Raw genomic sequence first — 27,418 nt, forward strand, 5'->3', positions numbered from 1 at the left:
TATGAAATAAAACACTAGCTATATTTTATTAGAAGTGCTTTAGAAAGACAGTCAATAAACATAAAACAAAAGGTAAGGCATTGGCAATTTTTACAAAGAAAAATTGTCCCAAGTTGAAATGTAAATAACATACCTGAGTAGATAATTGACTAACTGATGTGGGCTGATAAATGCCATATTTTCCAAAGAAAAATCAGTACGGATTCCATAGTTCAGCTTTATCTTTGTATTAGGAATAATAAGATCTTCAAATAGCCTTAATCAGTAGACTCTTCTAGTCACCAACATAGACATACTTCGTAAGCTCTTCTTCTTGTGTAAATCAACCAAGTGAGGAATGAGAAGTAGTTTTTTTGAGCTTCAGTGTTAAGTACTGTGCTTAATACTATACATGTGTTTATTTTATACAGTCCTCACAGCAACTCTTAAGAGTAGGCATTCTCTCCATTTTGCAGATGAAAAATCAAACTCAGAGAAAAATTCAACTGAAAGAAATTAAGAGAATTTCTCATGACTAGTAAATAGCAAGTTCCACGTTCAAATCCGGGGTCCTCTGAATCCAAGCCCCATGTTCTTCCCTTTCTACCATGCTGCCTTTAATGCAAATGTGATAAAAACAATATAATCATTAAGTATAGATTTTTTTTTAAATTCTGCTTATGAGTTGCCAAAAATATTTCATGGGAAAAGCTATCACATAATTTTAGATAGCATCCATCAATTTGATATTTCTAAAAACTTCACATAAAGTTTTCCTTGTTTGAGTTTTATACTGTAGATTTTTACCATGAGCCCATACGTGTCTGCTGTTCCAAGCAGTGGGCATTCAACAGTGAACAAATACAAATGGCATATGGCCTTGTGGAACATGCACTGTAGAGAAGGAGACAGACATTAAATAAATGATCACACACAAAAATAAACAAATTATAAAATGTGATAAATGCTATTAAGGAAAATATAAAGGGTAATAGGTAAAACAGTATTAACAAAGTGTGGAGGACTGAGGAGACCAGGAGGTCAGGTTTTCTGTCTGCTCACCCACAGTTCCTGTCAACACATTTATTTAGGTGTGTGGGATGGAGCAGGATCCAAAGTTCACTCTGAGGTCTCTAGTTTGGGTGATTGAGTTTATTGTGAGATGGCCAGTCCAAAACGGGGAGCAGATTCGAGGATGAAGATAATGGGCTTAAGCTTTGGAGGTTTGAGAGATTACTGTGACGTTCAGATAGACATAGGACTGGAGGAGATCCACTGGGTGTTTGCAGATGGAAAAAAAAAAAGGGAGGATTGGGAATCTAAATTTGGGAATTACGCACAAATAGGTATTAGATAGAACTGAGCTGGCCTCTGCAAGATGGGTTGGATTAGAAAGCAAGAAAAAAACTTAAATAGTCCCTTTAAAAATCAGCTGAATTAGGTACACCTGGGTGAGTCAATTCAGTGTTTGAATCTCCATCTTAGCTCAGGCCTTGATCTCAGGGCCATGAGTTCCAGCACTATGTTGGGCTCCACGCTAAGCATGGAGCATACATAAATGCATACATACATCAATGCATACAAGAAAAATAAATAAAAATAAGCTAAGTTGATTTAGTCAGCATTTCCTGGAGCATATGCCTCAAAAACCTAGCTTTAAAAAATGATAATAAGTGCCCCTGTAAATAAATAAATAAATAAATAAATAAGCAGAGAAACAAACATTCTGTCAGCAATAAGTTTGGGCAGCAGATTAAATAGTTTAAAAGACATTTTCAGCCTTTAATTTTTCAGTGTGCTTCATTTCCCAAATGCATTGGGCCGCTAAACGTTTTGTCTTATGGGGTATCTTATAGGGTATTTTGTAGAAATGATACTCCACAGAAGACTTGCTGGGAAATGCTGGACCATATAAAGTCTTACAGTGAAGAATGTCCATGGTTTTTGGTGGGCGGACTGGAGTGTAATCAAGAGAGGAATGAAATTGGGAATACTGAAATTTTTATTTACGTTTGGTAGCCCTGCCAGGTAGGAAATAATTCGAAGTCAGAGAAAGGGAGCTGTTGCAGAGGGCACATCAGGAGAGAAAGGCAGTGTAAAGAGTGGGGTTTTGAAGACTGGGGATGAATTGAGGAGGGAATGATTTCAGACAGGGAGATCATCTAGGACAGGAAACCGATAAGGACAGGAATGATAGAGCCGCCTGGGAAATAGACAAGAAAGTGTGAACCTGAGAAACATTTCAAGGGAAGGAATTGTGGGACTTGGTAATAGATTAGATTAAAAGAAGAAAAAGGCAAAGATAACAATACAGTTTCTGGCCTGAGAGAGGAAGAAAGATACACAAAAGATTGAAAACAGACCCCTAACAGTATTATGGCTAACATACTTCCCAACTTTCTGCTGTAGTTCTAGAAAACAGAATACAATACTGTCTGAAAGCATAGTCCTATCCCTTTGAATGTTTTCAATTAAATGGCAAGAAACTAAACAATTTTAAGAATTTTTGAACACACACACACAAAGACTTTCTCAACACACATCTAAAATGCTATGTTCAGTCTTTAAGTGGTCAAAAATAACCTCCAGACTTATAATTGGGAATGATGTTAACCATGCTGAAATTAATTTTCTTAAATCTTAAATTGCTCTAAAAAACATGAATAGTTCTCTGGTCACTTTCATTAAAATCCCCTACATTAAATCTGGCATTTACAGTTTCACATTCAGCAGCAAGCTAGAAATCACACTTTTCAAATTCTAAGCAGAAATTAGTTTTAGATTTATTTGCTTTCTTTCCAAATGTGTTAGTGCCCAAGGGCTCTGACAATGACACACTTTGTTTCACAAAGGAAAAGAAGACTGTTAAAAAAAAAAAAAAAAGAAAAGAAAAGAAACAAAAAAAAAAAACCTATGTGTTTTCTTTTCCAAAAAAAAAAAAAAAATTCCCTGCCTGCTTTCTATTTTCCAGGTGACATTTACAAAGAGGAAATTTGGGTTGATGAAGAAGGCGTACGAGCTGAGCGTGCTCTGTGACTGTGAGATCGCGCTGATCATCTTCAACAGCACCAACAAGCTGTTCCAGTATGCCAGCACCGACATGGACAAGGTGCTGCTCAAGTACACGGAGTACAACGAGCCGCACGAGAGCCGGACAAACTCTGACATCGTGGAGGTGAGAGCGCATGCGTGGTTGACGAACCAACAATAATGGCGGAGCCGCGTGGTCCTTGAACCTCGCGCGCACACCCCTTCCTTTTCCTAAGTTGTTTGTATCTCCACAGATGTCCCCGTGGTTATCATCCCAACATTACCCCACCCTTTCTATCCCCACAAAACGGAAGTTAGAATGACAGGTGATAGGGACAATGTAAACCTGCTCCCTTCTAGAAATCAGGCACCAGTGTCAGTGTATTGACCTCATCCTCCATAAGTCATCATTGCCCACGGCCGTGTGGGGACAAAGAAATTGTCCTGTCCCAGACTTGGGAACTGTGGCCAACAGAGGGCTTTAGAATACTTTTGATAATTTCTTTCAGATATAGACTAGTTTTACAACACAGTCAAAAGAAAAAAGTGATCTCACCCCAGCCTTACACTTCAATTTTTAACTTTGTCTCTTCTTTCTAATTCATTCTTCCTAATGCATTCTTACTGCAAAAGTAAAGACAGTTATTATGCTAGAAATGTTTTCCCCCAATTATATGATTTAGTGTAGCATTGTTCATGTACAGGGAATCAGAAATCTGATGAAATGAATTTCTAAATGTTAGCATGGTGTTTTATCAAAGTCAGATTTAAAACGTTTTATTGTGCCAAAAGTAAATAAGCATCACATTAAAACTCAAAAATGTTGTTTATGTTTTTGATTCATTAGCATAAGTAGCATTGCCATACAGTTTTAAACACTTCTTGCTTGAATCCTATTTAAATCGCCTTAGAGTACCCTTCATAAGCACTGAATACTAAACCAAAAAGGACGTATAATGAAGACTGTCCCCATCTGTCTGTTTTCCTCACCTGTCTCCCCATGGTTTCTTAGACTGTGATTGCTTTTCCAGAATTAAGAGAAAATTAATAAGTGTTACAAAAGTATGTATTCAGAGTCAGTTTGCCAGAGGACAAGTTATTCTTGCCATTACTTGGACCGTTTTATATTATAAAAAAAAATCTAGCACTAATCTTGACCAAATTAATCAACCTCTCACTTCCATCTTCTCTTTACCTGTTATAATTCCTGAAACTGATTCTTGTTTCTTTGCCTTTATTGGGAGTTTTTTAAAAGTATTGAGCTCATCAATTTTTTTAGTGTTTTGCCTAATAGGTTAAGCAAATAATTTCAGAGAAGCAAAAGTGAATAAGTAGACTTCATGTGGTATATGTTTAAAATACTTGCACATTTGCTTTACTGAACATCACTTTGGTTTCTCATTGACATGATTTTAATTGTGTGCTTGCCTTGATTCTGAAATTTAAGGTTATTTATAAAACTTACCTACTGTTATTTCAGATAGTATTTTATCCATGTGTACATGTAACTGTGAAAATACATAAACAAACATTAATATGAACAGAACTAGTTGACTGTCAAATCTCATAGGTGCTTTGTATGTGTGTGTGCATGTGTGTTCACACACACTTAACATAAGTCCCAAACACAAAACAACTCTATACTCAAGACTCATCTCATTACCAAAACCATCACAACAGATATTTCAGGGCAACACAGAGTTGAGTTGGAATTTGTCGAGATCTAAACTGCTCCAGTCCTTAACATGCTGTGAAATGCGGTAGAAATATAGTAAAGTAGTTGATAATTTTGTTGACTTTTAAAATTTGCTTTCTTAAGGGAGTTTAAAAATCTAAAAAATTCATCTTCTGAGAGCATTAGTCAGGACGATTTGATGGTGACTGAGAACTTCACATTCTCGAGACTTTCATATTCTTGGACAGATGGGTATCTGAGCCAGACTTTTTTTTAATGTTTATTTATTTTTGAGAAAGATAGAGAGACACAGCACGAGAAGGGGAGAGAGTCTAGGACAATAGAGAGAGGGGGGCACATGGGTGGCTCAGTCCATTAAGCATTCGACTCTTGATTTTGGCTCAGGTCATGATCTCACAGTTCAGGAGCTGTAGCCCCATATTGGGCTCCATGCTGATGGCACAGAGCCTGCTTGGGATTCTCACTCTCCCTCCCCCTCTACTCCTCCCCCCCCCACCTCAAAAATGAATAAACTTAAAAAAGAAAGCAATACTTTAAAAAGAGAGTGAAGCAGCAGCTCCATTATCTTGCATTTAATATCAGTAAATTAAAGCTCTGAATCTCTCGAAAAGGCATTCTGGGGCTCCTAGACCAAAACTAGGGAAGGCTTGATTCTTTGAATGAAGAGAATATAAGTCAGTCCTGCTCAACTACCTGAATCACACATTCTTCACCTATTTGGCTTTTCCAGTTTAGTAATAACAGATAATGGAAGAAGAAGTAAAGTGGGATCCCTAAGCTTGATAAAATTTACATTACCCCCAGATAGAATATTTTTGAAAGTGTAGCTCATTGAAATCACTATGCTTGAAATACTTGGTGGAGAAGAAGGAATCTGGATGGAGAGCTGCATTTATAACTGGTTTCACAAGTAATTCTTATACACACTAAGTTTGAAAACCTCTGCAGCACTAAGACATAAATTGTGTTGGAAGTTAAGAACCTGGGATACATCAGGGACTTGAGGAATCCATTCTAAGAATGAATCTAACACAAAGTTGGGAGTTAAGGTAGTTTACTACTTCTGGGTAAAATTTTAAATCCTATTTATTTTAATTTAATGGAATACATTTAACTGAGTAAGTTTAATGAGGAGCATAATATGTTTCATGAAGGGTCATTAGTTTTATATTTCCCATTTGGACTATTACCTCTCTCCCTTAACCCTCCAAAAACGGTTTACTCACAAGAAAAAAAGATTGGCACTGAGAGAGAAATAATATGATTCCCAGCATTTAGACCAAAATATAAATTTGAGGCCATACCAGAGTAGTGTTACAGGGTCATAGGAAATTGTGCAGTGCGTGGGTGCTGTAAAAGATTCCTTCTTTTAGCAAAAAAGCTCTGTGTAATTATCATGTCTTTGCTTGATAATTAGCCCTACAGTTACAACGGCACAAAGACTTACAAAGACTTAATAGACAGACTGAGATAGGTTTTTTTAATTGTTATATTATAATGCAGCTTGAATATCTGTTTAGATACAATATATAAATATGCCAGATTTAGTAAATGTGTTAAATTTTTAATCCATTGGTTTAAAATAACAAAACCAGTTACTGTATTAAAAGTGCTTCCTTTGAAGAAAGTGCGTTTTATTTAACTATGTGACAAGTATACTGGACATTTACTCAAAATAGTAGTTTATGAGGTCATTGAAATTCATCAGGGATTCTGATGATATTAAAGAACTGTCCGTTTCATCTCTTCCAACTGTCTTAGCTCCTCCACTTCTGGTTCTCTTAGTTGCTTTCCTCCCCTCCCAGTTGATGTCGGGCTCTCTTCCTGGAAGAAGATGTGGTATTGAGCACTTCAAGATGACCTGAAGAATTCAAGTCCCACAGGACATGCTTACAGGCTGTCTTTCTGTTAGCAATAATTTAGCACATGTCAGCTTACAGTCAGCACTGTACAAGGGATTCTGAAACAGCAGAAGACAGGCATTCTTGTTAAGGATGTAGAACATATAGAAAAATCAGTGTGGGAACAGTTGGAGGGCAGGGGAATAATAACCTCATTAACGTAATACAAGCTACTGAAAGGAAAACATAAGCTAAACAGTTTAACAAAACTCATTCAAACAGGTCAGTGATCACCAGACCATTTCAGGTGGCCTTTGGAGTGACAGAAGTCCCAGACAGGTTACCTCCGTATCCAACACATGTTTTCTAACCACAAAACCCATATGAGAGTGTCACTTAGCACCTGGCCAGGAGGGAATGTGTCACCCTTCAGTGATTCAGTGATTCTCTTGAGCTGCTCATCCAGTCTGGGACAATAGTCAAGTGACTAAGTGTGGAAGGGGAATGGAACATGGCGTCCTCTGCTGCTCCCTAGGAAATCAAAAAGGTGGACCTAACTCCCGCAGAAGAAACATTTGATTCACAACTGACTCAGTGGAGCATTACTGGTTTGTTTTTTAGATGTACAAATGGGCAAGATAGTGTGTGTGTGTGTGTGTGTGTGTGTGCACGCGTGTGTGTGTGTGTGTGTGCGTGTGTAAGAGAGAGAAAGAGAGAGTAAAGTTAGAGATAATATTTACATAAAATTTTATTTTCTGTTATCTGAATCTTGTTTGGATTTAAAGACTTCTAAGAACAGTTGTTTCACAAAAATGTTTCCTTTAGCAGTAGTAATTAAGGGCTGAATTAGGACTGGAAAGATGTTAATAGGTTATAAACTTTATTGTTTCGCAGTGCTCCTGGAGGTTATCAATAAACTAACTACCTTTACATAGTATGGTAGAACTTCATGAGTGTAATTTTTGTTGAAAAACAAATGCAGCAAATGGTAGAAATGGACTTTTTACAAACTGTATGATCAAATTCGGGAATAGACATAAAATATGAAAATATGTTTATTTTACCTGAGCTTTCATGATGTCTAATTAAATAGGTTCCAATTTTTATTATAAAATATAGATATATGAAGTTATTTTTATGCATACCTGTAGGTATCTATTATACAGGCATACTTTTTCCTTTTTATTATTTTTTTTTAATTTTTTGCAATGAGGTAGCATGTGGCTCTTTCCATAGGCTTCTTTTTGTTTGTTTCAAGTCTTTATTTAAATTTCAGTTAGTTAAAAAATAAATACATAAATGAATTTAATTAGTTAATTAACATTCCAGTTAGTTAACGTATAGTGTAATATTAGTTTCAGGAATAGAATTTAGTGACTCACATATAACACCCAGTGCTCATCATAACAAGTATATTCCTTAATATACATCATAGGTACTTTTCATAAGAATAAAAGCACATTCTCTTATTTGTTTGGTCATTTGTTGTATTTTTATTTTTTCATGCATTCACTGAATAAAGATTGGTTGAATTTTTGTATGTGCTTTGGAATGCCCAGAGATACAAACATAAACCAGGCCCTCAAGGACTATTGGTTTTTAAGATTGCTCACAAGGCTGTACATGATCTGGCCCTGTTCATATGTTCCTCTCCAGCCAATCCCCTTTGCTGTTTCCCTCCCCCACCGCTGCCATCTAGTATTCGAGCCACCAAAACATGTTTATATTCCTCAGCTTTTCCAAACCTGATTTGTTTTGTCTTTAACACTCCTTACTAGGCCTTTTCTTGGCCTTTATTTATCCTTCATTCAGGTCAGGTCCCAATTTATACTTTTGGAAAGCCATCCTTGTGTTTTTTCTGTATTAGAGTTAGAATTGTATTTTCTCCATCAAAGCACCATGTTATCCAATTACCTGTTGCACACTGGGTTTTAAACTCCTGGAAGGAAGGGACTATGCATATGTTGTTTACCAGAACTATCCTATCTCTGTTGTTTACCTACAGAATATTTGGCCCTCAGAATATATTTGTAGAATAAATAAACAGGGGGAAACAATTATAACAGGATATATACCAGTGATTATCATGCAGCATAATGTTACTCACTTAAAGTATTAAAAAATGTTTTTATAGCTCCAATGAAACAGTTCATTAAAATTTGGTTAATTTTCTCAAAGCACAATCAAGAAACTAAAATAATCCAAATCTGTGTTAATACAGTAACCACTGGCCACATATGACTATTCACATTTTTTAATTTTTTTTTTTTTTGAGAGAGAACACATGAGCAGGGAAGGGGCAGAGGAATAAAGAGAGAGAGAATCCCAAGCAGGCTCCATGCTGTCAGCACAGAGCCTGACATGGGGCTCAATCTCATGAACCGTGAGATCATGACCTGAGCTGAAATTAGGAGTCAGACACTTAACCAACTGAGTCCCCTCGGCCCCCCATGACTATTCACATTTAAATGAATTAAAATTAGGTGAGATGTCCAGTTGGCTTCCCCATTGGCACTAGCCACATTTCAAGGGCTCAGTAGCCACATGCAACTAGTGACTGCTGAATGGGACACGGAAGATGTAAAATGCAGTGATCATCACGGAAAATTCCATGCAACAGCGCTGGTCTAGGTTGAAATGTGAAAAGGAGGCATTTAATCTAACTGTGTTCTCAAATTGACACCAAGATTAGTTTTTCAATATAAAATCTGAGGAGTGCATTTCAAAAGTAAAGAACCATGGAACCGTGGATTTTAGAATCCAGAGCATAAATGTTCACTATGAGAGACACCAATTGAGAACTAAACATTCAGCCTAAAACTAAAAACATATTTTACCCCTAAACCAATAACCACAGAGTCGATCAGTAAACTTACTACCTAGTCAGAAAGCACTTGCAAGTTGTCCAGACTGACAGAGAGCTAGGCAATGTGTGCTGGGGTTTTTTTGTTGTTTTTTTTTTTTTTTAAGTGCAAAGCTTGTGAACGGAAAGGGGGTAGATATTTCTTGTTACTATTTTAAAATTACTTGAAGCAACACGAGCCAGTATTTAACTTTATAATTAGTAATTTCATTTCTTCAGAAAAGCAGGGTTTTTCTTTATGAAGGAGCTCAGAAAAATAATATTCTTGAAGTACATTAAAAATTCTTCTTAGGTTACTATAAAATATAATTAAAATAGTTCTTACTGTGATTAGCTCAGTAACTCTGCCCAGTCCTCTGTTAAACCAAGTATATAATTGCTTTTCAATAGATAATACTGAAAAATGAAGAAAGAATTAGTATATTCCAGACAGATTTAAACTTTCAGTGTTGAGGCTTCCAAGGAAAAGGGGGAAAAATGATTTTGTGAAAAAAAGGTTTAGTAAATTTCTGCTTAATTTTAATGTTCATTTTTGCTTACGTATCTTTAAAAGACTTCTACTAGTCCCTATAAATCACACTTATATTTATTCCCCAAAGTCTAAAAGAAGAAATGGGCCTAAAAATGTATTCATATTTGTCATAACTACCACAGTGGATTTTTACATATCAAATTTGAAGATTCGTTTCTTTTTTAAAAATAATGCTCTTGCTTAATTTACATGTATTTTGTAAACATGAAAAGATGCTTCACATCTCATTTATTGAACAGATCATTGTTGAGCAAATAAAGTGCATGTTAGAGCACTAAAGTTATATGCACAAGGCAATAAAATGGAATTTCCTCTCACCTGTTACTACACAGCTCTAATGGCTTATAGGCAGTAGTACTAACACAGAGTCGACAGAAAATTATTTAATAATAGTAGAAAAGACAAGAGGTTTCAAAATACAGCCTTTTTCTCACTGATGTAACCACTTTGTCATTATTAATTACCACCACTTTATCATCATCATTTTGCATGATCGTTCTTGACCTAGTAGAAACCAGTCTTCATTTTTTGTTTTTTCTCCCCAGTATATGAAAGGGAAAGGGGGAAAATATTTAGCCTGGATCATTATAGTCACTTTTTAATGATATTTACAGATTTCATGGCATATGGAACTTGGTGTTGGACAGCATATTTGAACCATTTGATAGCCGTTGATAACACCTCAGTAAAAGTAGTATTGTTTGGCTTTAAACAAATTTTTTTTTAACGTTTATTTATTTTTGGGACAGAGAGAGACAGAGCATGAACGGGGGAGGGGCAGAGAGAGAGGGAGACACAGAATCGGAAGCAGGCTCCAGGCTCTGAGCCATCAGCCCAGAGCCCAACGCAGGGCTTGAACTCACGAACTGTGAGATCGTGACCTGAGCCGAAGTTGGACACTCAACCGACTGAGCTACCCAGGCGCCCCTGTTTGGCTTTAAAGTATCTGGCTTTAAAGTATCAAGTTAGATACCAAAGAGTAGAACATCTTTACGTCCTCAGGAATGGTTACTGAATAACACTGTGGAATATTCAAAAGTGAAGTTTTAGGAACAATTCCAGAGTCCTGCCTAGAGTAGAATAAAAGATGATAAATCTTTTAATCAAGTGATATTTATTATTTCACTTACCTCACTGAATTTTTAAAAAGTTATTATAAATCTGTTTCCCTTCCCTGAAAGACATAATGATGTTTTATCTACAGCTCTAACTCCAACTGCCATCTCAATGAATGGGACATTGTAGACATTCAATAAATATTACATATATATATATATATATATATATATACACACACACACACACATATATTTATGCATGTATGCTTATGTGTATATACATGCATAAATTAAAAGAACTTATCATTATAGTATAAATAAAATTAAACCTTGTCAAGTTTTCTTTGTTGAAGTCAGATATGTTCTAATAATAATAAAGGTGAGAATCTTTCAAGTGAACCTGAGATGAATAAAGTTGTTGCTGTGTAAGAAACAAATAGGCACAGCAGACCACATAGAAGTATTACCTGTAGTAATGGTGGAAAGTAAAAAACCAATATATGTTGATTTCCTAGGGAAGAGAGAAGCAACCTGTTGGTACTTTGGCCAGGATGTGACAAGAGGGATCAGTGGGTCTCAAACTTCATCATTTCTGTCCTGTGAATTCTCTTTGGGCAATTGAACCAGGTTTCAGATTCTAGTCCAGTCTGAGTCACTGGGGCTCTTGCTGAGAGGCTGATTGGGACTCACTGGTACGTGGCAGAGCCCAAGACTACGTTTCCGACCAGTTCCCAGGTGCTGCTGATGCTGCTAGTTTGTGGACTGAACTTTGAGTAGCAAAGACTCAGACTTCCCTTTCCAAACATCTGTTTTCCCCAGCATGGAGTTTGAAAGTACATTTTTTAAAAATGTTTATTTATTTATTTGTTTATTGAGAGAGAGAGAGAGAGAGAGAGAGAGAGAGAGAGAGAGAGAGAGAATCCCAAGCAGGCTCCAAGCTCAGTGCAGAGCCTGATGCGGGGCTTGGTCTCATGACCGTGAAATCATGACCTGAGCTGAAGTCAAGTGTCAGATGCTTAGCCAACTGAGCCATCCAGGCACCCCAGAAGTATATTTTTAAACACTTATTCTTTATAGCTTTACTGAGGTCTAGAATCATACCATAAAATAGATTTTTTAAAAGTAATATTTGGTAAAACTAACTCTTGAAAGCAAGTGTGTTAGGTTTCCAGAAGCATGATGTAAAAGGCCTGTGACTACTCAGTAAGGTGAGTGACCCCGTCTGTGGTGAACACTGCATCTCCTGACCTGGTCTCTGCCCTTGTGAGTGCCTGTCAGTTGGCAGTGGCTGCCCGTAGCACGTGTTGAGGAAGATTCTGAGCCTGAAAGCGGACTCGGCAGGCACGTGTGATGTGATTGGGTAGGCACGTGTGCCAGGGTGCACAGAGAAGTGGAAGCTTTCCTCCTTATCTTCCTGGTCAAATAATCCATAGGACATTCTGGGAGAAGACTCCAGACTTGATCGCTAAAAGGACTGGAATTAGGCAAGTGCTGCGTATGTGTACAACAGATTGGGTGGGTAGATTATATTATTGGAAGTATATCTCATTTTACTAATAGCTACTTTGCATATTATCCAGTCATGTCTCAATGGCATTTAGCGTATTCTCTGTTACCCTGAAATTCAGCCACCCAATGGAAGTTTCTGAATAAGGGGAAAAAAATTTCCTGTCAATTATTTCTAAAGGTCATAAAGTTAATGACTAGCTGGGAGGTTAATTAGATTCTCAAAGCCTCTTCATATCAATTAAATCTCTTATCTTTATGATTTAGTAAATAAACTCGATAACTATTTAGAGCTACTGTTTTAAGATAAGAAACACTGTAAACAGTAAACTGTACAGCTGGTATTTGGGGTTTTTTCCTCACATCTAAGAAAGCATGGTTACAAAATAAACTAATACATGAATTAATGGTAGTATCTCTTATTCTAGAATTTCTGAATTAAATAATTTATTTTTCAAAATTACATGCAAATGACTCCTTAATCATAAACAAATACCATCTCTATGACCTTGAGAAAACTGTTTCAGAGACGAAAAACTAAGGTCAGAGTTACCCTGAAAATGAGCTACTAGTAAAAAATCAACTGCACTCTCAGTGGTTCCAAACACCAAACTCCTTTCAAAGTTACTGTACACATTTATAAATAAGTGATATATTTAGTGCCTATAGCCTAACAATTACAAACTCAATCACTTCTGTCATGTAAATTCTCTTTGGATAATAGAAGCAGATTTCAGAATGAAATGATATTGATGTGCATTAATCAGTAAGGTAGCCACTAGCTCTATGTGACTATTTAAATTTAAGTTAAATAAAATAAAATTGAAATGAGCTCTTAGTCTCACTAGCCACAAGCAAGTACTTGATAGCCACATGTGACTCGTGAATTCCGTATTGGTGGGACCACTAGAGAAATACCCATCACCCTAGAAAAGTTCTCTTGGGCAGCACTGATGTAGGAAATGAAACTGGTGAATCCAGTGCTCTTGTTCATGAAGAAACTAGCAGGACGGTTGATGGATACACCTAATAAAGGGCTTGTCAACTGGAGGGGATGCAGGCAGCCATTTCATCTTTTGCTCCTAAGCATCTACTCCATGCTCATGGAGTGTCAGGGTCTGGGTCAGGGCACAGAAACCAAAGCGGGAAAGCTGAGCCACTCAGTCAGTGTTTCCTCCCAGGAGTAGAGTATTTGTTAAAATAAATGTGACTTGGTGGAGTGAAGGGAGAGGACAGAGGGAACACTAAGGCTTGAATTGCCCCAAGGAAGAAGAGAAAATGGAGGAAGGGATAGGAAAGAAGAGTCATAGGGAAGCAGAAACAAGGTAGGTCAATTCTGGACGTTCCCACGAGGAAGGAAAGAGCACACGTGCACACAATTTCTGATTTTTCCTCATTGGAAATGTGAGAATTCTGTCTTCATCCAGGGTTCATGACTGGGATCTCCTTAAATTTAGTGGTTCTGAATTAATTTTGGGGGGGAGGGGGCAGGGAGCAAAGCTGCAGAGTGATTTTCCCAAAGAATGTTGTTGAAGCATTATCATGAGAGTTTACCTTTAAATTTTTACATTTAGGAAATAGAACTTCAAAAGCCCCACAGATTTGGAGAGAAATTAAGTTCTAGTTATAGCAACATCACACACTAGCTCTCTAACCTGGGGCAAGTTATTTAACCATCTTGTCTTCAGGTTCCTGCTCTGAGTCAGATATTGTCCACCCTGACCCAGCCTTCCTCACAGGCTGTTGTGATGATTAGTGGCTATAAAAGATGTCAGAGTCTATTGTAAACTGTTAAGTCATATAAGATGTTTTCATTTTCAACATCAAGGGGAAAGTTTAAGTAATAAAAGTTGTTTAACAAAAGAGAGAGAAGAAGCAAATTCTTAATTTGGAAATAAATCTATAACATTTTATATTAATAAGTATATCAAGTATACTTTTCTTATATAAATAATGATAGTATTTTATATAAATTAAGATCTGAAAAAGCCACTGAGTTTTCTTTTCCCCAAGCATTTGTGAAATATTCTCTTTGTGCAAGATGAGTAGGACAATGATGATGTGTCCACCACTCTCCAGGGCTGATAGTCCAATGTAAATGAAACATACACAGGACTTGTTGTTTCATTCCGCAGATATTGATGAACATGAAGACCATGTGCCAAACATTGTGCTAGTTATTGGTGACACATCTGTGACAGTCCTACCCAATGGTCCAAACCATAAGACTTAGAGTACAGTGGGATATCTGAGGCAAAAGAAAATAATTGCAACTGAGAGCACCTGAAAACATCTCATAGTGGTTATAGATGAAAGCATGACTTTGAATGATAAGTAAAAAAGTTGATAGGCTAAGCCAATCTGCAAGTCATTTATTCCCATTTAAAATAAAAGCAAGACTAATAAAGGTAGTGGTGTATAGACATATAAACACATAGATACATAGATTATACACACACACATATACACACACATTTATGTGTATATGTATATTATGTAGCAGCCTTAATTCTGGTTTCTGGTTAGCATTGGATTTTTTAATATATGGTTTCTCTGTAAACATGTTATAATTTTTAGAGAAAGTCTAGAAAATACAAATGTTAGAAAAATGCACTGAATATAATTGCCTTTAAGTTTGATAAAAGGTTCTCTGGTGCTAAGAATGGAAACCTCAGGTTTACATCCCACCTCCCTGGTATAACTTTACAATGAGGTTTCACCTCATCTCTCTGAATTCTAAAACATGATACAGCTGGCTGAGAGGCTGGAAAATTGTTATATGCCTGTGTTACATTCTTATAACCTAATTGTTCTACAACTTTTCTGCAGTTTAATCATTGGAGAATGTTCTTTGTTTTTGTAGTCACTGTTTCACATAGTAACAGCTTGTTGTATTTTGGTCTGTTTGCCAGAGGGTAGGTTTATTTTTAAAACCCTGAACTCTGAATTTTTCTTTATTTTTCCAAGATTGAAAGCAGCTGAAATGCCTGGAGTTACAGGTTGAAGGCTGCTTTACAATATGTGAAGGGAAGCTTCTTTCCCTCCTCCCTTTGTGTGTGTGTGTGTGTGTGTGTGTGTGTGTGTGTGTGTGTGTGTTTAAATTTTTTCCTAACAAATGTCTTCTAACTGGTAGTTGTCTAAAAATAGAACACTGCCTAACTAAAAATAGCCTGGCTCTCAGTCGTGCCAAGGAAAATGGAGAGGAATAGGCGTGGAATAGAAGGCTGAGTAATCCAGTTCTATTCATTCAGAGAAACCTTTGAGAATGCGGGCGATGATAAAGTGCCCTCAAAAAACCACAGGCTTGACTCTCTCTTCAGACTTCTAGGTGCCAATAAACATTCTAGCCCCAGGATACATTTTTTTTCTCATAGGTTGTAAACATTTTCTGAAAGACAAGGCTTTGTTTCACAGGACCTGACAAACTGCCATAGCTAACTAACTTTCCTAAGGTCTTAAAAATTCATAATTGTAAGAGATATTTTAAAAGAGCATCTTAAATGAAAGTATTGTAAAATAATGTACATCATGTAATAATTAGGAGAAAACTGTTACAATAAAAACTGCGTACTGCTTGCAGTTAAACTCAGAACTTTAAAAAGTTTTGCAGAAAGTTATTCCTGTGACTCACTGTAGCTAAAGAGAACAGCTGACTTAGTTTAACTCCATTAGATACAAAATTCTCTTAAGTGTATATCCCCTTGATGTGCCAGTATTTAGTCTGTTTCCCACAATTATAATTTTCACTCAGGCAGATTTTCTGTTTTAATTTTTTAATTGGAGTAGAAACTACTTTGAAAAATAACATTTCAAGAGTAGGATGGCTTGAAGTTTAGAGAAATGGAATTTTGAGTAAGTCACACAAAAAAAGACCAGTTTCACAATAGTAACTCCTTTTTTTTTTTTTTCAATTTTGTTTTGCTTAAGTAATCTGAATAATCAGGTCAAACATAGCAACAGGGTGTGGAAATGTCAGCGCAGTTCACGGGGTTATACGGGACTGAGCATTGTTATGTTCAGTTCCTGTAATGATGCTGGTGATAAGACTCTTGAGACAAAGGACTATAATTGATGGAAAGAGCCTTAAATCATTGCTAGAAGAATCAAGGTCCTTGTATCTGTGTACATCGACTCTTCTGGTCTCCTTCCGTCTTGTAAAGCATTTTGTCGTCTTGCATGGTGGCCCCCTACTGCTCTTTGTAATAGATGCAGACCACAAGTGATTCCTTCATGCAGCATACAGGGTGTAATTGTGTCTGTGTGGTGTATTAGTAATTACCAAGCTGAATTCCCATATTGTATCTTTACTGCAGGCATGGAAAAATAGGACATACAATCCTGCATAGACATTTTCAACCTAGATAGTGAACCACTTAGAGCTACATTCCAGGGACAAAGCCTTTTACATTCACACTTTTTGAACAAAATTTTCATTGTTGAGTCATTTGTGCTATGCAGGATAAATTCAGTTTTGGAAATAATTACCTCTGATATAGTCATTTCTGATTCTTCAGCAAAACCTTTGTAATATGGAAAATATTTGCTATTTTTCATTGCTAAAAAATCATTTTAATATTGCTAGATAAAATAGTGATATGAGATGTAATAATTATTATGCTAGACCACCTTGTACAAAGAAAAGTGCATGGATCATTACATATAACAGATTATATAGCATTCATAAACATTACATAATTGTTTTAACAGCATTTTTAACATCAAATGGATATTTTCATACAATTCATTGATTTTGGCTCAAGCATTGTTAAACTTCAGAAAAAGCTGACAACGAATTTTTGTTACAGTAAACAGATATAAATTAATAATTAATTTCATTTCTATAAAATTTGCATCCATCCTTTATGTATTATGTAGCTAATATTGATTTGACTACCTCCTAATCATTGGGGATTTGAAATGTTTGCAGTATTATTTATCTATAATAGAAGCTAAAATAAGGCAAGCAGGTTGGTTTAAACAAGAGAAGGTATATTTTTTTTTCAAATAAAATCAAATGCTTATAATGACAGCTAAAAACTATTAAATGCAATAACAGAGAAATGAATATGGCCATTTCATTAACAATAACAAATGACATTAGATTTATTTTGTGAATTTTTAATTAAAGCATGTAAGATTTTAATTCCATTTTTACCTTCAAATTCAAAAATGACCTGCCAATATGTATATTTTACAAATTTACTTCCACTTTTGTCTATGGATAGTTTTATTCTAGCAATAATTATTAGATTTCTAGGATGTACAGAACTTTATAATGATGCTAGAGGAAATAGAATTTTGAAAAATACCATCAGTGACATCACAAAACTTAACAGTCTAGGTAAGATAGAAAATATACACGTGCATCAAAAGGACAAAACAACATAAGAGGTACCGTAAGATATTTGAGGAATAGCATAGCATAGTTAGAACATCATTCTGGAGCAAGACTGCATGAGTTTTTATCCCATCTCCCCTGCTTATTGGTTGTATGTTTCCAGACAAGTTACTTAGGCTGTCTGTTTCTTACATCATCATTTGTAAATGGGGTTAATAATAGCACCTAGTATCTAGTTATCATGAGAATTAAATTATTGAACGTTTATAAAATGCTTGGAACAGGGTCTGGTGCATAGTAAGGTTGTTGGTGATGATGATGATGATGATGATGATACCCCGATACTTGTAATCAGATAATAACCTCTAGAAGGTAGAATTTAAAAAGTCAGGAGTGGGGCATCTGGGTGGCTCAGTCGGTTAAGTGCCTGACTCTTGGTTTCAGCTCAGGTCATCATCTTATGGTTTGTTTGTGAGGTTGAGCCCAATGGTGGGCTCTATGCTGACAGGATGGAGCCTGCTTGGGATTCTCTCTCTCCCTCTCTCACTCTCTGTCCCTTCCAGGATCATGTGCATGCTGTCTCTCTGTCTCTCTATCTCTGTCTCTGTCTCTCTCTTTCTCAAAATAAACTTTAAAAAATAGTAAAAAAACAAAAACAAAAACAAAGTCAAGGGGCGGTGCCTGGGTGACTCAGTTAGTTCATAGTCCAACTCTTGATTCAGGCTCAGGCCATGATCTCACAGTTAGTGAGTTCAAGTGCCACATTGGGCTCCATGCTAACAGTGCAGAGCCTGCTTAGGACTCTCTCTCTCCTTTTCTTTCTGCCTCTCTCTCAAAAATAAATAAATAAACTTTATATAAAAAATAATACATATATTTTTTTTTCAGGAGAGGTGAATGTTGAGTAGTCATTTTTAGTTTCATACAAATGAAGTTCAGAAATATGGATATAAATTGATGAACAGGATGTGGGCAAATCTTTCAAAAGACCAATTATGCAAAGATCGACAAGAAGAAATGAGCAAGGGCATGATATGAATAGAATATTCACATACAGAAGGAGCTTTAACAAAGGTGGCAAGGTAAATGGAGAGAAGGGAGACAGACAAATCAAGTGCTTAAATGTTTGGTGTAGAATTAGATGCAATACAATAGGTATGAAAAAGATACTTCATGGCCTCAAGCAGTAGAATAGCAAATGACAGTCAATTCTTGAGAAAAATTCTAGTGGAAAATATAACTCTCTAGATAGAAGCAATTTAGTTGTAAAAAGTGGAAATGCCAGGATATTTAATTTTTATAAGTAACATGTATATGTGTGCATGCTAAAAAGCCTAAAACCTTTCATTATATTTTTAAACTATTTATATCATTCTGTAAATATCTAGGATTATATTAAAAACAAGTTGTTTTTGGAATATTGCATACAGGGGCATCTGGATGGCTCAGTCAGTTAAGCACTCCACTTTTGACTTCGGCTCAGGTCATGATTTCACAGTTCATGAGATGGAGCCCCACATGGGGCTCTGCAGTGACAGGCGGAGCCTGCTTGGGTTTCTCTCTCTCTCCTTCTGTCTCTCTGCCCCTCCCCCTGCTCTCTCTCTCTCTCTCTCACACACACACACTAAATAAACTTAAAAATGTTAAAAAAAAAAAAAAAGAAATATGCATACAATTTCACTTTGCTCTGATAATATGCACATGCATTTTTCTGGCTAAGGAGTATTTGTCATATATAGTGTGTTAAAGGAAGAAATTATGGAGACCTCTGGAGGTATATATAATAAACTATATAACATTCTCTAGATTAAACTGAAGAAGAAATCAAAATCCATAAATTTAGAAGTTCCTAATGAAGTCTGTGTGTTTTCAATGACCACATAAATGGTCAGGATTCTGGATACAGTACTTCAAATTATAAAATCTCCACCCTCACACTTTCAGGTTTATAATCTAAAAGTCCGGGCTTTTCACTGTAAGACAGTCTGGTATAAGAAAAGAGGCAGACAAGTTTTAGACTCTGCCAAGCCTGCTTTGTACAATCTTCATAAACTCCGTGCTTTGGGGCAAGTTTCTAAACCTCCACAAAATCTCAGCTTTCTAAGCAGTAAAATAGTGATAATAAATCTCACTTTTGGTCTTTTTGTAAGAATTAACTTACACCGTGTACGTAACTTACACCACGTATGTATATATCCACTAGCACATGTTGGGCACATGTGCTCATAAACATGTTATTTCTCTGCTTCTCCTTCCTACAGGTGTAAATTTAGGCAAAATTTTCATTTTTTACTCTTTCTCACACACATACATACATACACACCTTGGACATTGAAATCTTTGGCGTGTTTTGTGATCACATTCAAACAAAATGTCACATTTTATAAATTGTTACATATATGTGTAACTGTATCTTGCGTAATGAGGTTATGAAATTCTTTAGAGGTAAAATTTTGACCATACAGATTTTAAACCTACAGAAAAGGTAGAGAGAGGTAAAAATTTGTACTCTATTAAGTAAAGTCAAAACAGAATTGATAAAAATAGGTGGAACCCTGTCAGAGGAGCTTGCCCAAGTTCTGCTGGTGAACTCTGGTATATAGTTAGGATATAATTTATTCCCTGGTGTTCCCTTTGAACTACTATGTATCCAGGGAAGAGCCCAGTTAGACAATGAAAGGGAGGGCTTGGGAGAAAGAGGGAGGGGGGAGGGGGAAGTTGATTAAGATTTTAAAGCAGTGAAAGTAATTAGCAAAGCGAAGATAAGAGTGTCCCTACACTGCCAGTTCTTCTCTGATCAAAAACAAATAATTGATTTTATTAAAATACTAGCCAGCCAACAGTGTCTAGTATGATGATATTGTTAACAATAAAATATATCTATCTTACATTGCTTCTAACTTGTATCTTTGCCCTAGCTCCCTTCAGTATTTTGATGGCAGTAAGGATACATGCTCTTGGAAATGAGCCAAGCACATACTAACGCATTATACATTTGGCTTGGTTCCAAGTGAACAGGTGTTTTAAATATTCCAGTCACATACCCACGATGTATATTGCTACTGGGGAAAGGATATCATTTCTGAACCACTGATACTTGTTTGACTCTGTTCTGAACCACACCTATTTTACACTCTGAAGATGTAGCAAAGATGAACTGTGGTTTGAGAAAAGATGACCATCAGAGCCCTACTTTTACTGATAGTGCAACAAGTTTATAGTTCTGAACTCTGCACCCGATGTCTGGCTATGGAGATCAAAGCACTTGCTGATCAACATTAGGAGGGAAACATTTTAGTGCTCTCCACAACTGAGTTCCTGCAAACATGAGAGATTTTATTCATATTAGAGAAAACATAATAAACTATATGATAGAAATTGTGTGTTATATTATGATGAGGGGAAGAAATTTCTTTTCCTGTAGAAGCCAGGATTCAGTTTGCAGACATACCACAATAAAACAACCTGACTTTTCTGGGGTCTAAATTACAAAACTGAAATATTTCCTTATGGAGAAAAAAGATAAAAATAGCTATGCAGAAACATATCTACCCAGAAATAATTCTGAAGATCCTTTCAAAATTAGCTTCATGCTGTGCACGTGCCTGCGCGCGCACAGACACACACACACACACACACACACACACACACACACACACAGATATGTACACACACAGATGTAGTTAATGTGAGATTGGCAGTTTCCAGAGATGAACTCAGATATATAACTTCCGTCTCACTCTGAACAAGTTCCTGTGTCCAATCAACAAAACTTTCATTGCTTTCTGTCCCTTTGGCTTCAGCAATAAAATAATTCAAGAAGGTGGAGGCGGGGGTTGCCGGTGGAGGGATTCTAACTTCTCCCAGCCACCTGCTTTAACTTCATATTTCATCTCGATATAGATTGGATTCCTCTGGCCATTAGTCAACAGTATGCATTACCTCATGGAAACAGACTTTGAACTATATTTTGCTTCCTCTTTTAATGGTATGTTTCCCCTCATCTTTTAACCATGGTCTTTAAAAAGAAGTGGGATTCTATTCAGAATGATGGTGATGGCTGTTTGGGGCATTTTAAAACTATTAGGTGGTTAATGTGTGGTTCATATTATTTATTCAACAGAAAATTGACTTTAAACCCATGTAAAAAGCCAAGTATCATAACTGTAAACTTCTTTTAAATGTTATACAACTTTGTTTAATTTCCATTTTCAAAAACTTCAGTTTCCCATCTGAGAGATTCATGTATTGGCCAGGCTGGGGAAGCCTCCAGAGAAAACAGGGCAACTCAGCCACTGCGGAAGCCGCGTCGGTGACTGTGGGTGGCATTTCTCTGCTGAGTCACGTTTGTGCCAGGCCTTCCCTTGGTTTTTACCAACAGTGCGGATTTTCTGACAAGATGCAAAAACCCAAGTCTTGTGGTTCTTGAAGCTCTCCTACAGTTCTCCCCTGTTCCTTGGGACTCGGGAAATTTTCCCTTTAGAAGATTCCCATCCTTCTGTGTCTTCCTTGTAGCTGTTGAAAACCTTGGGAACTTTTGCAGTCATTTCCTTCACCTCTCCTCCCTTCTGGCCTGTAAAGTAATACAGTATTATCAATCTCATTTTGAAAACAAAAGAAAGGGAAGAGCTTCTGTACCCATGTTTTAAAAGTGGAAATTTTATAGTTCATACATGATTTCTCCATGATCCCACAGTATCAGCCAAAAAGAAACAATAGTTTCTCCATCAAAGTGTATGTTTCTTCTCTTTTTCCCCCACCTACCCCCCACAACCCCAGAAAAATGTTACCAGCATTGGTATCCCTTATCTGCCAAAACAAATTGAAGAGCTGAGCAATTAGCTTGTGAATCTGAAGAATATAGGCACTGAACAATAGAAAGCAAACGTTTTCTATTAATAGAGAGTTAAAATTCTTGCTAGTATTATTTTAATAATTGTGACAAACATACACTTCATTTTACCCAGATACACAAAATGTTATTGCAGAGGACTTCCTTCCTAGTCCTAAAAACGTAGGAGTGGAAAAACTTAAGCAGCCTTTCTTTTCAACAACCTACACCTCATTTTAACTCCATAGCTACCAACTAAATATTGAAGAGACCTTCCCCTCTCTTCAGTGGATATTACAATAACACAATAGGAAAAACATTTTAGATAAAATTATTCATCAGAGGGGCACCTGGGTGGCTCAGTTGGTTAAGCGTCCAACTTCAACTCAGGTCATGACCTCGCAGTTCGTGAGTTAGAGCCCTGTGTCGGGCTCTGTGCTGACAGCTCGGAGCCTGGAGTCTGCTTCAGATTCTCTCTCTCTCTCTCTCTCTCTCTCTCTCTCTCTCTCTCTCTCTGCCCCTCCCCTGCTTGTGCTCTCTGTCTCTCAAAAACAGGTAAACATTAAAAATAAAATTATTCATCAGAAGGTGAATTGTATTGCAAATATATCCCTTCATTAAAAAGTAAGATTTGTCAACCATTTCACCAATTTCAGCTGGGAGTAAGTACTCAAAGAAAACATTGGCTGGATTTAGGCAATCTTTATAATTGGACGACTTGCAGAGGGAGAATAGTGAAACAGCTGTGACAGGGTAAACCCTGGAGCTCCTACGTAGTTTATTAACTTGGTTCTACCACTTACTATAACTTTGTAAACCTCCGCAAGTGCTTGGACCGACCACCTTGCACCCCCTTTTCTTCATCTGTAGAATGGCAATCATGGGGAAGAGTAGTTATGAGGGCTTTAAAAAAAATCCATGCAAAGCTGCAGACTCAGTTCCTGGCACATAGGAACTGCTCGATTAATGGGAGGTGTTACTGCTGAGGAACAGATTCAGTTAAGGGGAAAATTAATATTTTGATAGTGCGGGAAGACTGGTTTAATTTCCTTTTCATGCCATAGAAGAGGAAATGTTGTTTTTATAATTACCTAATGAATAATATGGAAGAAATTATTGTGCAAATGAAAAATCTAAGTTTGCCACTGAGCTAACAAAATCACTGGGAATTCATAAGGTATGGAAATTGAAATACCAAACTTAAAAGTCAGGTTGCAGTACATTTTCAGTGATAATGCCTGAAATTATTAAAGCCCTCATGACTACCAAAGCCGATAGCTAACGCCACGGGGACCAGGAAGCCAGGCCACAGAGCCTCCCCAGAGAAGGCTGTGTGGGGCTGGAGGACAGAGCAGTCTGTGGGACTGGCAGCCACCACTTGGCCTCATTGAGTTAGACAATGGGTGCTCAGCTGCTGCCAGAGTTGGATATCAGGATGAGCAAGATTGCTGATGGCCCGTGAGAAAGCTCTTTGTAAGATCATAAAGTGCTGAATCCAGACACAAAGAGAGGCCAGCTTACCTGCTGGGGGATCAGTTAATGTGCTCACTGAATTATTTTTCCCTCTCCCCTTCAAAAGACCCTCAACTTCTCTCTCATTCTCATTCCCTTCCTCCCTCCCCATCCATCTATCTACCACCATCTTATCCTCTCTTTCTCTCTCTCCTTCTTGTCCTTCCTTTTCTTTAACATATACTCTCCATACCTCTCTGTTTTTCACTTCTCAGTGCTCTCTAGGTTTTGTAGCATCATATGAAATCCAAAGTGACTGAATGTAAAAAACAAAGAATGTTACTTATCTGTGTAATGTATGAAGTCATGGGAAATGTGATTTTGTGAAGGAGTTGCTCCAAGATTCAGGGACCACGGATTCATATATGCATAACATTCACAGCATAAGGAAAATAAATTAAAATGAGTTTGATTTTAATTATTAGTTAATTTGATTTGGAAACATACATTTAGAAAAATTTAAACCTACACATAAAATAATAAGGTAGCTTAGCCTATGTAGGCTTTGATCAGCATTTGACATTGATAATACTAGCCTTTCCAAAACATTTCTAATGAATTACATTTTATTTGAAAGTATTTCATCTAAGAGACAGGATCTCAGTTTGCCAAAACGGACTGCATAGTAAGTGTTTTCAGAATCTCCTTTGTAGATAGTTTGTGTCCTATTTATTTTCAATGATTATATTCAATTCAGTATTGCCTGTGCTAATGAGAAAGGACCTTTTATTCCTTTTAACTCCAGCATAGTTAACATACAGTCTTATATTAGTTTCAAGTGTATAGTAAGCTGACTCAACAATTCTTTACATTTCTCAGTACTCATCATAAGTGTATTCTCGATCCCCTTCATCTATCCACCCACCCCTCCACCCACCTTATCTCTGGAAACCATCAGTTCTGTATAGTTAAGAGTCTGTTTTTTTGGTTTGTCTCTTTTTTTCTTTGTTTTGTTTCTCAATTCCACAAATGAGTGAAATCATATGGTGTTTGTCTTTCTTTGATTGGCTTATTTCACTTAACATTATACCCTCTTTATCCATTCAAGTTGTGGCAAATGGCAAAGTCTCATTCTTTTTTATGGCTGAGCAATTTTCTATCAGACTGGCCTCTGACCAGTGACCATCTCATTCATTGTATCTTGGGCACTCTTTATTAAACAGGAAGTTTTCCAGTGGTGGGGGCACCTGGATGGTTCAATTGGTTAAGCATCTGACTTTGGCTCAGGTCAAGATCTCATGGTTAGTGAGTTTGAGCCTTGCATTGGGCTGTCTGCTGTCAGTGCAGAGCCTGCTTCGGATCCTCTGTCCCCCCTCTCTCTGCCCCTCCCCTACCCTCTCTCTCTCTCAAAAATAAACATTTTAAAAAATTTTAAAATCTTTAACAAAAAAGTTTTCCAGTGTGCAACCAATAAGATGAAAATCCCAGGGGATTTTACATCAAAAGACACAAGTAATAAGGCTAGAAACCAAGGCTGCTAGCCTTTGGCAGACCTAGCAAACATTACTAATGTTGAAAGAAGAGAGAAAAGGTGCATTGTTAAAGGAAAGGGAAAGCTTGGATCCCCACTAACTTTGGCTTAATATTTCTAAGCCTCCTTATTATATGTCATCAGGCTCTCCTTGGCTGTCCAGAAGAGTCAACCGAATTGTTGCAGCATTCTACCATCAGATACTGCCCTAGTTGCTAAGGATAGAAAGCTCTCAAGAGATACTTCTTGTCTACAGGGATCTTATAATCTAGGAAATGAGACAAAAAACAAGAATGCAGAGAGCAACATTATGAAATGTGAATTACAAAGCTCTGGAGAAACACAAAAGAGCGACACATTAATTCTCTTAACTCTGTAGTCCACAGGATTCTTTCCTTTTATAATTTAACTTTATTTGTGAGGCTGGGAGAAGTGGCATTAAAGAGAGTGGGTGGTGGAGGCAAAAACTACCTATACTCTGAGCATAAGTCCAGCAGCTGCTGTCTGTGACTTTTCAGCCTCCATTGTGATTCCATCTTAAATAAGAATCTCTGTCACTGCAGCCTTGTTTCTTTTTTTTTTTTTATGCTTTACTTTATATTTGAAAGACAAGACAGAGAGAGACAGCATGAGTGCAGGGAGCAGAGGGAGAGGAAGACACAGAATCCAAAGCAGGCTCCAGGCTCTGAGCTGTCAGCACAGAGCCGAACTCAAGGCTTGAACTCACAAGCTGTGAGATCATGACCCGAGCCAAAGTTATACACTTAACCAACTGAGCCACCCAGGTGCCCCTCTTTTACTCTTTTAGTAGCAACAGCAGTTTTGGTTGGGTGTCATCCATGGGTGGGACACAGCTTTCAAGTTGCTGTAGATAAAAAGGAAAAAGACAATGTTTCTGCTCTTGTGGAGATTTATTCTAAAGCACCGAGGCTCTTCCTTCATCTGGCAGCCACAGTAGCTGTGATGTACATATTGTTCTCACACAATCCCTTCAATGCTCTGGGGCCCTGATCCCTCATGGTCACACGTCAGAGCAGTATGGGCATCGAGCAGTGTGTGCTAACACAGTTGTGGATATCACTCTCTTGGATGGCTCATCCTTCAGAATTAGCTTGTAGGCTAGTTTTCTCAGGGCATACTCACAGGGTGTGCTAGCTGGGAAGGCAAAGGCTAAGAGGCCCTTTCCCATCATTACTATCCAATCATTCTAGAATAACCAAAATCAAAACTTTTCCATCTGCAAGTATCTATATAGAATGGCGTATAGCCACTCATTGGTGAGCCGGCTGGTTTATCAGGAGAGAGATCAATCAATTAGAAAAAAAATTGTTTGAATGTCTGGTACTATGGGGAAGGAGTTGAAGATTCCATAAATAAAATCTGTGTTCACAATCTAGAATTGGTCCCTAAAAATCTCTCTGCCATTTAATAAACAGAGGGATAGAACAGAACTTGGGGAAGTATTTTCGGTCACATCCCAGGCTGAAATCTATTATTGGTGCATATAAGACATGGAAACTACAACAGCAGGAGTGAATGGCAAACAGGGGTTTCCCCCATCAGTCCAAGGGCCAACCCAAGAGAGAAGTGGACCAGGGTCAAGCCCGCTGGAGCTCTTTACTCTCTTCAGCCTGGCAGAGGCCTAGGGTAGGAGATTGGTGTTAGGAAAAGAAGCAATTTAACCTTCATCTGGGAGTCCCTCGCTATCTCAGAAATGAGGATTTGGGTATCTCAAGTACAATTCTCAGGTGTGATCAAAAC

The 27,418-nt window shown here is 37.2% G+C and overlaps 1 protein-coding gene across 18 annotated transcripts in view; it reads left to right on the plus strand.

Moving 5' to 3' along the window:
- MEF2C (myocyte enhancer factor 2C) overlaps positions 1–27,418 on the plus strand; it is a 171,434-nt gene that overhangs the window by 92,111 nt on the left and 51,905 nt on the right. For all 18 annotated transcript variants that reach the window (XM_058727319.1, XM_058727329.1, XM_058727456.1 and 15 more), the window contains one exon: positions 2,951–3,154. In XM_058727319.1, the coding sequence (XP_058583302.1) occupies positions 2,951–3,154 (204 nt within the window). The remainder of the gene's footprint in view (positions 1–2,950; positions 3,155–27,418) is intronic.

This window comes from Neofelis nebulosa, chromosome 1 (genome assembly GCF_028018385.1).
Source record: "Neofelis nebulosa isolate mNeoNeb1 chromosome 1, mNeoNeb1.pri, whole genome shotgun sequence".
NCBI classification, from domain to species: Eukaryota; Metazoa; Chordata; class Mammalia; order Carnivora; family Felidae; genus Neofelis; species Neofelis nebulosa.